Source organism: Rhagoletis pomonella, unplaced genomic scaffold (assembly GCF_013731165.1).
Source record: "Rhagoletis pomonella isolate Grant_MI unplaced genomic scaffold, Rhpom_1.0 Rhpom_scaffold_00011, whole genome shotgun sequence".
NCBI classification, from domain to species: Eukaryota; Metazoa; Arthropoda; class Insecta; order Diptera; family Tephritidae; genus Rhagoletis; species Rhagoletis pomonella.
In genome coordinates, this window is record NW_023458565.1 from 30,269,431 (window position 1) to 30,283,267 (window position 13,837).

The following is a 13,837-nucleotide window of genomic DNA, read 5'->3' on the forward strand; positions in this document are numbered from 1 at the left end:
ACTTAGTATGTATGTAGATACATATCTAGATGAAGGCATTTGCACTAATACAAGCTAACGTGTCGAATAAATTCGACGAAACCAGCGAATGTCTCCTTGCAAATGTGAATGATATCAGAGGTGGCCACTTGGAAGTTCTCACCAGGCAACTCGACCGTGAAGGACATGGGTATACCCAAATTGCCATAAGCATAATCATCCAGACCGCCAGAAGCCTCATAAAGAATGCCAGCTGAAGTGCCGACGCTGTATTGGGTGCCACGATATTTCGCAATTTGATTGGCGGCGCGTTGCGCAACCGAATGTAGCAAGTTGCGCGTGGGAGCGACAACATTTCTGAAAAAGTGTAAGATATTACAAATGAATTTGCAATTAACAAGATTAAATTTGTGTAGCAAGTAATTAAAATGGAGTGCGCTTTCGGTTTTTTTTGTTATTTTTTTTTTGGAGAAAAATTAAAGAGATGGCGCTTTGCTTACTTCGAATAGCCGTAAGGATAGAACAAGAACTTTCCAAATGAATGCACATCCAAACTGAGTTTTATACGATTACGATTGTATTCTAAATAGCGTGCAATAGCAGCTGTTTCGGACTCGGAGGTGGGACCAGTGCCGGAGTAAACCTCGGAACAGAGCTGTGATGTGAAAGAGGAAATATGAGACAATTAGAGTAGTAAAAGAATCAAAGAGATCTGCTTACATTTTGGCTGGCGCCATTATAGTTCCAGTTGTTAGGGAAGTTGCGATTAATGTCTACGCCAGCACACGAGCGACCCGGGTAGCGATGGCGATTCTTGCGCCAAAACCGATCCTAGAAAGAAAGGGAAGCAAATATGAATGTTTATGCTATATAATATCAGAGAAGAAACGAAGACACACATTTAAAAATAAAATGCTACCCTCTATTCCTTTTTCAATTCGAATACAAAAAATTTTATCATATTTGTATCCGATAAATTTATCGATACATTTTTCGCTTCTGTGTTCTTGTTCATTAATGTTAAAATCAGACAGCTATTATGTTATCAAAAAATTTATCGATATGCGATATTATGGATTTATCGATATTCAATATTTTTTAGATTTAACGTTGTCGTATAATTATTGATGTTTATATGAAAGAGAATATCATCAAAATATTTATCGAAATAATTTTTTTTATATTTATCGAATTAGTAAAATTAGAGCTGTTTATTGATATTATTGTTTGAGCATTAATCGGTTATAGAAAAACTATTGATGTTTATGTGATTGATGAAATCTTCATCGATTTAGTTATTTATGTACACAAATTTTTCTCAATATCGTGGTCGGTATGCATTGTTATCGGCGGACGTAGCTCGAAGCTGTTATCCGTTTGTGCTCGATAAATTTATCGATATCTTTTTAGCCTTTATATACTTCATTTTTTAGATGTTATAATCAGAAAATTATTATATAATCCCAAAATTAATCGATACATATAGGATGTGATATAGTTATCGATATTGTTTTTTGTTCATATATCGATTTAATAATATTACAGATATTGAGCATTAATCGGTTTAAAAAAATTGATTTTTATATTTCTCGATATCGTAAGCAGCATACATAGTCATCGGCATACGAACTTCAAAGCCGTCATTCCTTTGTGCTCAATAAATGTATCGATATCTTTTTCGCTTTTCGGAAAACTAAAAATTGTTGATTGTAATTTGAAAAATAAAATTTCGATTTATCGATTTAGTAAAATTATTGATGTTTATGTTATTAACGAAATCTTTGTCGATTTTAACTATCCATATATATAATTTTTTATCGATATCGTAGTCGATATAGCTATCGACATACGTTGTTCAATGTCGTTATCCGTTTGAGCTCGATACATTTATCGATATCATTTTCGCCTTTGTATTATCGTAAACATAGTTATCGATACATACATATGCATAGTATATTACCTATTTATCGATATTATTTTTGTTTTATTTATAGATTTAGTATAATTACTTAACTTTTACTTACGTGAAAAATAAATTTTCGATTTATCGAGAGCATTTTTTTAACATTTATCGATTTAGTAAAGTTACTAATATTTATGAGATTAACGAAATCTTTGTTCTTTAATTATGTAAATATTTATCGATATTATAGCCGATATTATTATCGATGCTGACATAGTTCAAAGCCGTTGTTCATCGATAGTAAAATAGAGATACTCACCTTTGTGAACGAATACTCATAGCCATCAGGATTTACCAACGGCACCAGAAATACCTCCACATCCTGCAGTACACGTTGGAAGGCACGCAAATTATTTAACAACTCATTGGCTAAATAGAGTACAGTTAATGGTGTAATCCACTCACGTCCATGGGTTGCCGCCTGAATATAGGCAACACGACGATCACGTACGCGACTGTTCAGCGAAATGGAGAGCGCCGCAATGTGTCGGCCTTCAAAAGAGCGACCCAGCGATTCGTAGCGGCAATATTGCGGATGACGGGCAGCCAAAGCGCTCATGAAATTTAAAATCTAAAACAAAAAAAAAATATAAAAAATTTTTGGTGGTCAATGTAAAGAATTGTTTTCAGGCTTAGTCAATATGTACCTCTGAGTAGCGTGGGAAGTGCGAGAAAAAGCCGCGTGCTTGTCTTCGTGGCCGATTCAGTTCACATTCGGAGCCCAAACAGTCTGTAGTAAATGTTTCATTGAACGCTGACCTATTAATTAAAATTTTTCAATTTGCAAAAAAGTCACTAGCAATTTTTTTTATGAACTCACATCTCCTCCATCAATGGCTTGGCTACATATTGCGCATTCAATGTGTTGAGTCTTGCTTCAAATATTGGCTGATCTGAAGGTGAAACTGCCACGACGGACATATTGCGTGTGAGCAGCCAGAAATCCAGCTCTGCGGATTCTGTTTGTAAGTCAACCAGATAGTTGAAGGCATCCTCATTGTCGTGGAATACAGTGTATTTATTGTAGCTATAAAGATGGAGATAAAATGGGATTAGGTAAGCGATTTTAGGAGTTAAATTTAATCTCAGGATATTGTGTCTATAGTAAATAAAAGGAAACGTATACGGGTATACAGAAAGTGTGAAAAATAATAGAAACACTTTGACCTGCTTTGCAGCCCATTATCGAAGAAAACCCATATAAGTCTAAGTTTCAAACTTTGTAGAATAATTAGAAAAATTCAACAATATTTTACAATAACAATAACAAACTTTATTTCGAATTTCAAGAAAAATTCCAAGTAAGCAGTTTTATAGCCCATTAAATTCTAGCTACCAAAGTGCAAGTTTCAAGTAGCTAAAAGTTTGCATTGATTTTTGCAATTTATTTTTGCTGATGGTGTACCGCATTTTCTTCCAGAAAAAGTATTTATATTCGATTTTGTTTTTTGTATGGAAGAAAACAGTTATTGTAAAATTTTTTTGACGGAGGAACTAACCGACGCTACCTTTCCTTATAGCAGAGACCATACTAAGTTTGCATTTATACATTTTAAATAATTGATTTTGCACAAAAAAGCAAAGTTAAGATTAAAATGTACTTTCAGACCGAAAAGCTTCCGAGGGGTTCTAGAATAATTTTTTAAATTCCGAAAAGCTCGAATTAATTTGAAAAAATCACAGAAATATTCCGAAAAACTAAGACTCGAATAGTCCCAATAACAAAATCAAGAGCTCATAAAAATCTTCGAAGAACGTCGAAAGAGTTTTAAACAACTTAAATAAGTTACGCAAAGTCTGAAGCAATTTCACTGTCCCGAAAAAATCTTAAAGTGTTTAAAATGCGTATAAGCAGCCGAGAAAACACGAAATTTTGGGGATCCGGAGAATTTTCGATGACAACACTGGTAAAAAGGCCCAACTGTTGTCTTTTGTACAAGTAAACAAACAAAGCGGCCGAGTTTGGCCCGCGGTAGCCGAGTGGTGAGAGTTGCGTGCTACTAGCAAGCGATTCCGAACAAATTTTTTGTTTTCAGTATTTATTTTATTTGATTTATATATTTAATTATACTTTATTTTATTTTTCTTTGCTTTATTTTATTTCACATTTTTTATTTAACTATTAGTTAATTTAAATTTTTAGAGTTGAATTTTATTAAAAAGTCAACAATAACTAACTGAAAGCAACGCTAAAAAATATATAGAACTTATAAAAAAAATACTAAGAACGAAATAAATGAAAATTCTGCTGGCCGTGGTACCGAACCCACGACCCTGCGGCTCGTTAATCCGCAATACTGCCGTCTGTCAGGGCAAAATTATTATGCTATCCCTCTTGCGTTTAAGAGAGCCTGACTCTGTGTTTCCATTAAGGCATCATCGCGTCTTTTCCAGCCCAGCCCACTGATTCCGAATTTTTGAAGGTTTCGCTTCGGCCTAGCCTTTTGACTCAAGCTATCTATCTGCAGTAATTTTTTGGCTGAAGCGTTTGTCGAAAAAGAAATTCGTTTCTTGCACTCCCTTTGCATGCATCAGTTTCCAGTCCATATCAATATTACTTATGCAGTTTTTCGTGTTGATTAAAATTTATTTCTCGCATTACTTCTCTATTTCTGAAGCCTCTCACTCCATCTGGGGACAGAAGTGTGGATAAGGGCAAGGCGTCGCAATAACCTTCACTTCATCAATGGGCTGCGCTGATCGATTTCATGCAACATGCGACTTCTGAAGCTCCCTCCCCCCCCTCGCCGGGCAGAAGATTGCAATGTTTGTATACTGTCTAGAGTGGGCTTCGAAACTGTACCTTAAAATTCAAATCTGTAGAATGGTACGATCAGCTTGTTTTTTGTTTTTTGTAAAATTCATTTTGGGCGCTTACAAAATTAACGATGTATTGAAATCGGCTATATATGTACATTAGTGCGGGTCGAAATTTTTATTTTCTTTGAATCCTTTTATTAAACAGTGAAAAACTGTTTTTTTATGAGGGCAATTAAAAGCCTATGAAATATTATAATTTTATTTTAAGCGCAAGAGCCAGCACATCGATCTCCAAGTGTAACTAAGCACGCTAGTCGGACAATACGAATCCTTATTACGAATTCAAGGTGTGGGAAAACGGCTTGGTTGTTATGTTAGAGAATTAATCCGTTAGCCCAAATCACATAAACGAACAATTATTCTGGCCTTTTTTCAACAAACAAACATAAGCATGTTCGATCGACTATGAAGTGCCAAAGAGAAGGCGGGGAATTTTTTTCAAACATTTTTATCATTTTCATCTTGCGCGGGGTAGAAATAAGCTTTATTTTAATCATTTGCGACCAAATATTTTGTTAGTCCTAATACAACATAATATTCTATTACGATACCATACAAAATCGACCCAGCCTAATTTACATACATACATACATTTCAATACGAAGCAGCCAAATGTCAGAAACTGGAAACTAATGATCAATTAGTCAGACGCCTGAAAATGTCACAAATTTATATTAACAAAAAGGAGTATAAGTTCATTTAATGAAATGCAAAGCACTCTATTTAGTACGGAGGCCCCAGCAATAGTTGGAAAGGCAGCAAAGGCAGGAATAAGTCAACGATAAACCAAATGGCAATGTCAACGTCAGACAATACTGTGATCCAAAAAAAAACAAAAAAAAAAAAACAAAGAATTGCTGCAATGGTAATAAATAAAACAAATTACGAAATATTAGCATTATTAGTAGAATTGTATAAATTTGCACGCACGCGTATAATTAAATACACGAGTGTAAACAAAAAATTAACAACAAATATATGTATGCCAGCAGCAACAGATGCAGAAATTGCTGCAACTCTGCCGGTAGTGTCAAGTGCAATGCGGACATGGCTGGTATAAAAAAAGCCTCAAATACATATGTATGTACATTTGTTTCATATTAGCAATTATATACGTATATTTTTATTGTAGGTACACATGCCTGCATGCTTATTTTTGAATTCTTAATTAGCATTAGGTTTGACTGACTTTGAGTTTAATTTCGTGTTTTTTACTCAGATGTATATGTACTAGAGGGCTGCATGAATTCATTCAAATTCCTAGCCAAACAGAGTACAGTAGATTTGAATATTTTACTTCACATACAATACACTCAGCGTTTGGAGTTTTGTAAGTTATGAATATACATTTTGTTTTATATTTTCTACCTTCAAATGGAAGAATGTGAATGAATGAATGGAAAACATTCAAATCATTCAAACTCAGTTCGGTAAAAGTTTTTTTTCTACTAACAAGTTTTTTCGTATGTAATAGAAGCGCAGCAATACATACATACATACATTGTATGTTTGTACATACAGTGACGAACAAAAGTATTGGCACAGTGAATTTATCGCCATATATGCAAAGGTTTTTATTCTAATTTATTTTCGATAATTTTTTATAAAAATATAGTTCATTCTACACCAGAAAACTTAATAATAAAAACTCTAAACTTTGTGCAAAACTCAGGAAAATTCATTAAATTTGCACACTAATTTGCAACTTTTTATTCAGATTTTTTAGAAAAATCCTAAGTATGCAGTTTTAGTGGAAGGTGTTGCTCATTTTCTCCATACAAAAAATAATTGTCGAATTACTTTTTATGGAAGAACTTGCGTGAAAAAAAATTACCAAAAATCAATGCGATTTTCTAGCAACTTTAAACTTGCACCTTGTTATACTCAATTTGAATGCATACTTAGGATTTTTCTAAAAAATCTAAATAAAAAGTTGCAAATTAGTGTGCAAATTTAATGAATTTTCCTGAGTTTTGCACAAAGTTTAGATATTTTATTATTATGTTTTCTGGAGTAGAATGAACAATATTTTTATAAAAAATTATCGAAGATAAATTAGAATAAATAACTTTGCATATATTGCGAAAAATTCACTGTGCCAATACTTCTGTTCGGCACTGTATTTATGTGCATAGAAAAAATATTTTTGGATATTCATACACAAAATTGTCATTTATTTTAATTCAATTTATTTTCACTTTGTTTGAATATTGTGATGTCAACACAAATATCAGAACAGCTATTCACTCAAATTCAAAAAAATTTGAAGCCAAAATCATTCATTCGTTTTGTACATGAATAATTCAAAAGCAGTTTTGAATGCATTCATGCAGCCCTCTAATATGTACGTATAAAAAATAATTAAAATTAAAATAAAACAGCAAAGATATGGCGTTATAAATAACAGGTTTCTACAAATATACTGCTACATGCATACATATTTATGTATTTATGTGCATAACACATATAAATATTTTGTTTATCCAAATATTTGTTTGTCTTTAATTCAGACAACACTTGCGGTTCGTTATAATGCAATTAGCCAATGTCTGGTCTAAGTTAAGCATCTCTATAAAATTCGTTAGTAGCTTAAATTTGAAAATAAAAATAATATTAAAGCTACATACATATATGCACAAATAAACGATATTTTTTAATGCATTTAAATCAAAGGTCTTCGTCGCTCGCATTTGTATGCAGATTATTCATAGAGGTAACCACGAGCAATTAAGCCATTTTAAAATTACTCGTACCATGATAACTCAATCTTTGGCAAAACAAGAATGGTTTACATGTATTTGGAAACTAGCATAAACACCGATAATAGCGCCCAAAGTTGGCATTTGAGAAGTAAAGTCCTATCACGTCCTACAAAAACTATACATTTATTAAAAAGAGAGTACTCCCATTCCCTTTTTTACCCGATGAAATAAAAATATGAACACTTATTCTGCTCAGCTAATCCGCAACGCAATTCCGTGCAAAAAATCAGGGCAAACTATAGCTTTGAGCGCAACCTAAGCGAACCCATGCGACTGATTGGCACTTTCGATATCAGAGTAGACTGCTTCCTTAAAGGCAGCTATTTTTGCCTGCAAAAAAGTACAGTATTCTGGAAGCCTAAATTATGGCTAAAGAAGAACGCCCTGCACCAAAGAGCGCTACCATCCGTGTATTTAGAAATACACCAGTGACACCGTGTTTCCTGTTAGACCAGACTACCTATGCGGTGATCAGATAAAGTCGTGGCTTCAGAAATCTGTTTTTGCATTAACAAACGAGGAAAATTTAAGTTAATTCAAACAATTTTTATTAACTGGACTCGAAAAAAATAATATATTTTAACTAAGCAAAATCTTGAGGAAATAAAAGTTTCGTGGAAAAAAAGGTTGGGAGTAATTTAAGCACTACAATACGTACATGCAAACATATATATGTAAGTACATTAGGACGGGTAAATTTTTTGACTATATTTCCAGTTATATTATTATTATTATTATTATTATTAGAAAACAATGTATTGCACATCTAAGACAATGTCTTTTTATAGTGCATCGAGCGTGGTACATGTACAACATTTATGTTTTAGATGAAATTAATACTAACAGTAAACAAGAAAAATACAATAAATTTAGAAAAACGAATTTACATAATTATTACATTTAATCTTAAATTAGAATTAATGCTAGGAGACATCTTAAGCTAAAGAAAAAAAAGAAATGAATAAGTAGTAGAAAGAGGAAAAGTAGAGAACAGGAGAATAAAAAGAAAAGAGAAAAATAGAACAATAGAACAATTGCAACCACATCCAAAATTTAAATGCTGTTAAAGTAGTCGTATAGTATTACTTTGCAGTTTCCTCTATTCAGCATAGCCTTGGTAGGTTCAGGAATAGCGTTCCAGAGTCTCACAGCGTTATTTTGGAGATCGGGACTCCATCAATCTGTACAAAAATATGCAATTCCTCGCTGCGAGATAATTATCAATACTAAATCCCAGAATTTTATTCCTCCATAGGGAGATGTGTTCAAATTTTTTTAACCCATAATCATAGCAAGTTACATTATTAAAAGCAACATTGATTTTGTGGGACGAGATCGAATCAAGTTTGCTGTGTACAACTTCGGAGTATGTGATATAAGCAGGCAGAATAAGTTGTTTGGCTAATTTTTGCCTGGTCTCTTGTGGTGTATAAGATGCAGAAATCCTTAATCGGCGTAACACAGCATAAACGCTACTTACAACTTTATTAACATGATCACGAGGACTCAGCTTGGAGTTAATAACAAAACCTAAATTTTTGATTTTTTCAGTAACCGTTAGGGCACTAGTTTCAATATACAATTCAGGGATATCATCAAGATAGATTACACTATTATTAATTGGCAAAACAAAGGATTTTGCAGCATTTAAACACAAACAATTATCACGAGCCCAAGCAGATATCGCAGACAAGTCACTATTAATTTTACAACACAAATCATCAACCAGACCAATACTACTAGACAAGTACAGTTGAATATCGTCAGCATATGCATGTATATTTACGTATCGACACACAGAGAACACATCATTAACAAAAAGACTGAACAACAACGGCCCAAGTACAGATCCTTGTGGAATACCAGAAACAATATCTCTTGCCTGAGAGAAAGTATCTCTTCCTTTAACTTTTTGTGATCTACCCTCAGGTAGCTAGACATTAGTCTGACCGAGCTGTTCGTGAAGCCGAAACAATACTTGAGTTTTCTACATAGAAGCTCATGATTAACGGAGTCAAACGCCTTTGAAAAATCGAGAAGACGAAGAAGAGTTAAATCTCCGTTGTCGAACTGTGTCCTAACATCATCAAGTATTTTGGTCATTGCAGTGGAGCAACTATGCTGCGGTCTGAACCCTGACTGTAGTGGTGAAAGTAAGTCTCGTTCGTGAATGAATGCAGAAATCTGCGTTGCCATTATTGATTCGCACACGTTAGACAGAACAGGCAAAATGCTTACAGGACGATAATCACAAGGGCTGGTTGTATTGATCTTTTTGGCCACAGGGAGTATCACAGCCTTTTTTCACTCCGACGGATAGCATGCACTAGTAAAGCAGTAGTTTATTATATGGGTTATAGTCCCTATGATAAAGGGCAGCACAGTTTTCACAAACTTCAGCGAGATCCCATCCTCCCCCAGCGCATTTGACTTTATGGCCATCATTGCCTTCAGTTGCACGAATCCAACATAAATTCATCAGTCGGAGGGGAATTCATGTTTCTGCTTGAACTGGTGAAAAATTCATTTAGAACATCAGGGTCAAACTCACATTCAGGCTAAGCATTTCCATGAACATTTAATTTTCTAAGGTTCTTCCACAATTCACTAGACGGAAGAGATGCATCAAGTCTAGCTCTACAGTACCGACTCTTTGCCTGGCGAATAGTGGTAGTAGCTTCATTTCGAGCAGTCTTGTACTGACACCAAGACTGACAATTTGAAAAACTCCGAATTGATTTTAGACCCACGGTTTCTTCGACAAATTTGCTTAGAATTACACGTAGAATCCTTCTGTGCTATACGCTGAAGTCGAAAAATTCTCCCATACAAATTGACCCACCCTAATGTACATATATTATTTTTTTTAATTCCACTTACAGAACATTGGCATAAATTAAATTAGCTACAGATAAACTCTGTATCCTATTAGCTTCCGCTTTCATAACTTCTTGCACAATGGCTTACTAGTGTCTTTAAGGCCAGTCTCTGTTAATCTCTTTATGCGTATCACAAATATTTTATTGCTCAATCTATAAATAAACCAATTTTTTCGGTGGTGCTATTAGATATGCAGTCGGTGCCAAATGTAAGTGTCCACCTTGTTGTAATATAAAATTCACAATTATTTTTATGCAAATTTTTTTTTCATTAATTATTTGTGGAAATATAGTTTCATCTATAACATAAACCATATAAATCAAAGTTTCACACTTTATATAAAGTACACAAAAATCCAAACGATTTTCATCAAAATTTCAAAGTTTTTATCCACAATTTCTAGAAAATTTTTGAGTATCCACAAAAAAAAAATTATAAAAAGTCAACGGTAATTTCTAGCGACTTGAAACTGGCACTTTGCTTTACTAAAATTGAACGGGCTGCAAGATTGCATACTCCAAAATTTTCTAGGAATTCTGGATAAAAATGGTGATGAAAATTGTTTGAAATTTTGTGAACTTTATATAAAGTGCGAAACTTTTATTTATATAATTTAGGTTATGGAGTAAACTATATTTCCACAAATAATTAATGAAAAATAAATTAGCATGAAAATAATCGTGAATTTTTTATTACAACAAGATGTACACTCACATTTGGCACCGACTGTATACATATATGCATATGTATATGTGCACATTCCAAAATTCCAAATCTAATCTAAATTTAAATAATTTAATACAATTTCCGTTGATTATGTCAAAAGCTAAATCAATGCAAATATATCAAGTTAACTATAAAAAAAAAAAACAAGCTTAAGTTTTTAAAAATGTGCGTGTTACGCTTCACTTTATCATTGGTGGCGCCACGAATTAATAGCGGATCAGCATAAAATTTACATAAATACGTAGCGCTTTGATTGCATTTTCATGGGTCATTTAATAAATTTTAACATGATTAAGTAATTTATGCACGCTTGCTTAGAGATATAGTGGCGGTCAAAACTAGACAAATAGTGTTTATTTTTAATATTTACAACGTTTTACACGAGGACCGAAAATAACAGTTATTTGTTTCGATGCTATAAAAGTCCGCGCAAAATATTGTCGTAGAATAAAGTTATCAATTTTCCTTTGATCCTAAGGCCACCTGGACAATTCAAACACTTGACTCAAGAGAAAATTTATTTTTTTTTCCTTTGATCTTTCTCCTCACTCATTTAAAAAAAAAAAAGTTTCATGCTAAATGAATACTGCGATTAAAACACTTAAAAAATGCTTACGACTCAAAATTGATATTACATAATATTTCCATATAAAAGAATATTTACTACTAGCAACGTCACTCACTAAAAACATAAAAATATTATCTGAATAATTTAAACAGTCAATGAAGTGCTGAGCGCTTAAGTGCACCTAAGAGCAGCGCCGCATTAGTTGATGCTATAAATAAATTATAAAAACAACGAGTCAACCAATTAACATGCACATATGCATGTATGCGCAGAAGTGCATGCATATTAATAGCAAATTATGCCATCAAGATATATTATTCACCTTAGGAAATCGTTAACCATTTAAGCAGCAATAAAAATTGCATAAAAAGCAAATCAATGGAAATATTAATATCAAAAACATTGTTTAGAAAATTTTTTTTAACATAAAATTTTAGCTACTGAAATTAAATTTTTATACCCGAGCGCACTTGTGCACAAGGGTATTATAACTTTGTTCACATAACGGTTGTTTGTAACAGGCAAAACGAATCGAGATAGATATAGACAAATGTATACATAAATGATCAGGATGAAAAGAGAAATCGATTAAGCGGTGACTGTCTGTCCATCCGTCCGTCCGTCCGTCCGTCTGTGCACACGATAACTCGAGTAAAAATTAAGATATCTTAACGAAACTTGGTACGTGTACTTCTTTCGGGCGTAGGACGGATGGTATTGAAAATGGGAAAAATCGGACAATAACCACGCCTACCTCCCATATAACGGTAATTTTCAGAAATACGAAAACTGCGATATTTTAGTAACTACTGAAGATTATTAACTCAAAATTGATATTTACAATAATTTTTAGACGAAAAATAAGAATGTTATAAATTTTTGGAAAATGGGCGTAGCCACGCCCACTTATAGTTACATGTGTATATCTTGGCAACCGCTGCACCGATTTCTTCCAAACTTGGCACAGTTATTGGCCTTGGTACAGGATACCAAATGGCCGAAAAGTTTTAAAATCGGACAATAACCACGCCCACATCTCATATAACGGTAATTTGGAGAAATACGAAATCTTCGATAAATCAGTAAATATTAAAGCCAATTTATTCAAAATTGATGCTTGCAACAATTCCTTACCAGGAAATACGTCTACAATAAAATTTTGAAAAATGGGCGTGGCACCGCCCACTTATGATCACATATATGTATCTCGGTAACCGTTCTACCAATTTGTACCAAACTCGGTATTTTTATTGTGCTTGCTACATAAAAGCAAAACGATGAAAATTATTGAAATCGGACTAAAATTATGGCTTTTCATATAACGGTAAATTTTAGAAATGCTTTAAACGTCAATATTGAAATTGATACATCCCGGCTTACCATGTAGCGGTAGCTTTCAGAAAGGTGAAAATCATATATTTAATATTTGCGCCGGGTATTTAATGTTCGGCTCCGCCCGAACTTAGACTTTCTTACTTGTTAATAATAAAGTTTATCAAAGCCAATTTATACTCCAGATATAATTTTTTGTTGCACATTAAGGTATCCATTATTTGTATGTATAATCGCGCGTAATCTAAAATTAAAAATGTGCATACATATGTATGTATGTATGTATGTATGTATATACAAATGTACTTTTAAAATATTATTTCAGCAGCTTTCGTTGTTTGCCTGCAAACGCATGTAAAATGTGAGTTTGCAGTGGCGAGTTCGTGTCTTAAGTCTTTCGTGTTCCGCACTATCAGCAGGCGTTTGACACCGACCGCAGTGCAAGGTTAGCAATTTATGTATGGTTAAAATAATGAGCTTGAATGTGTTGCGAAAAAAATGAATGGGAAAAATGTATTAGTCAAATTAATCAATTTCATAGTGAAACGATTAAATGCAATAAAAGGGAAAGAGAAACAATGTTGAAATTAGACCTCACAATCCATGCAAGTTTTTATTATTTTTAATCAAACTTTAAAGGAAAGCATCAAGCATCAATAAGTATTACCTTCCATTCGTATTTGTAAAAGCAAGGCGAGACAATTTATATGTAATATTTATGGAAACTTCAAGCAATGCGAAGACTTTCTGTTGGACTAAATGCAAACCCTTACGAATTATCGACTTTATAAGTAATAAAACCCAAAA

The 13,837-nt window shown here is 33.3% G+C and overlaps 1 protein-coding gene across 1 annotated transcript; it reads right to left on the reverse strand.

Annotated features, from left to right (window-relative positions):
- On the reverse strand, positions 1-10,469 carry LOC118746970 (carboxypeptidase B-like). Its single transcript, XM_036480965.1, has 7 exons — positions 10,405-10,469; positions 2,763-2,969; positions 2,590-2,701; positions 2,202-2,513; positions 700-810; positions 480-634; positions 1-336 (listed from the first exon to the last, which is right to left on the reverse strand). The coding sequence occupies exons 1-7, from the start codon at positions 10,467-10,469 to the stop codon at positions 45-47; spliced, it is 1,254 nt and encodes a 417-aa protein (XP_036336858.1). The 3' UTR covers positions 1-44.
- Positions 10,470-13,837: the final 3,368 nt, after the last annotated feature.

What these genes read in the sequence shown, in the direction of transcription:
- LOC118746970 (XM_036480965.1), bottom strand. Translation starts at nt 10,469, where the DNA reads ATGAAAGCGGAAGCTAATAGGATACAGAGTTTATCTGTAGCTAATTTA. An exon ending in ATAATGGCGCCAGCCAAAAT is followed by an intron (nt 635 to 699) that starts GTAAGCAGATCT and finishes TTCACATCACAG; the next exon opens with CTCTGTTCCGAGGTTTACTC. An exon ending in TATCCTTACGGCTATTCGAA is followed by an intron (nt 337 to 479) that starts GTAAGCAAAGCG and finishes ACACTTTTTCAG; the next exon opens with AAATGTTGTCGCTCCCACGC.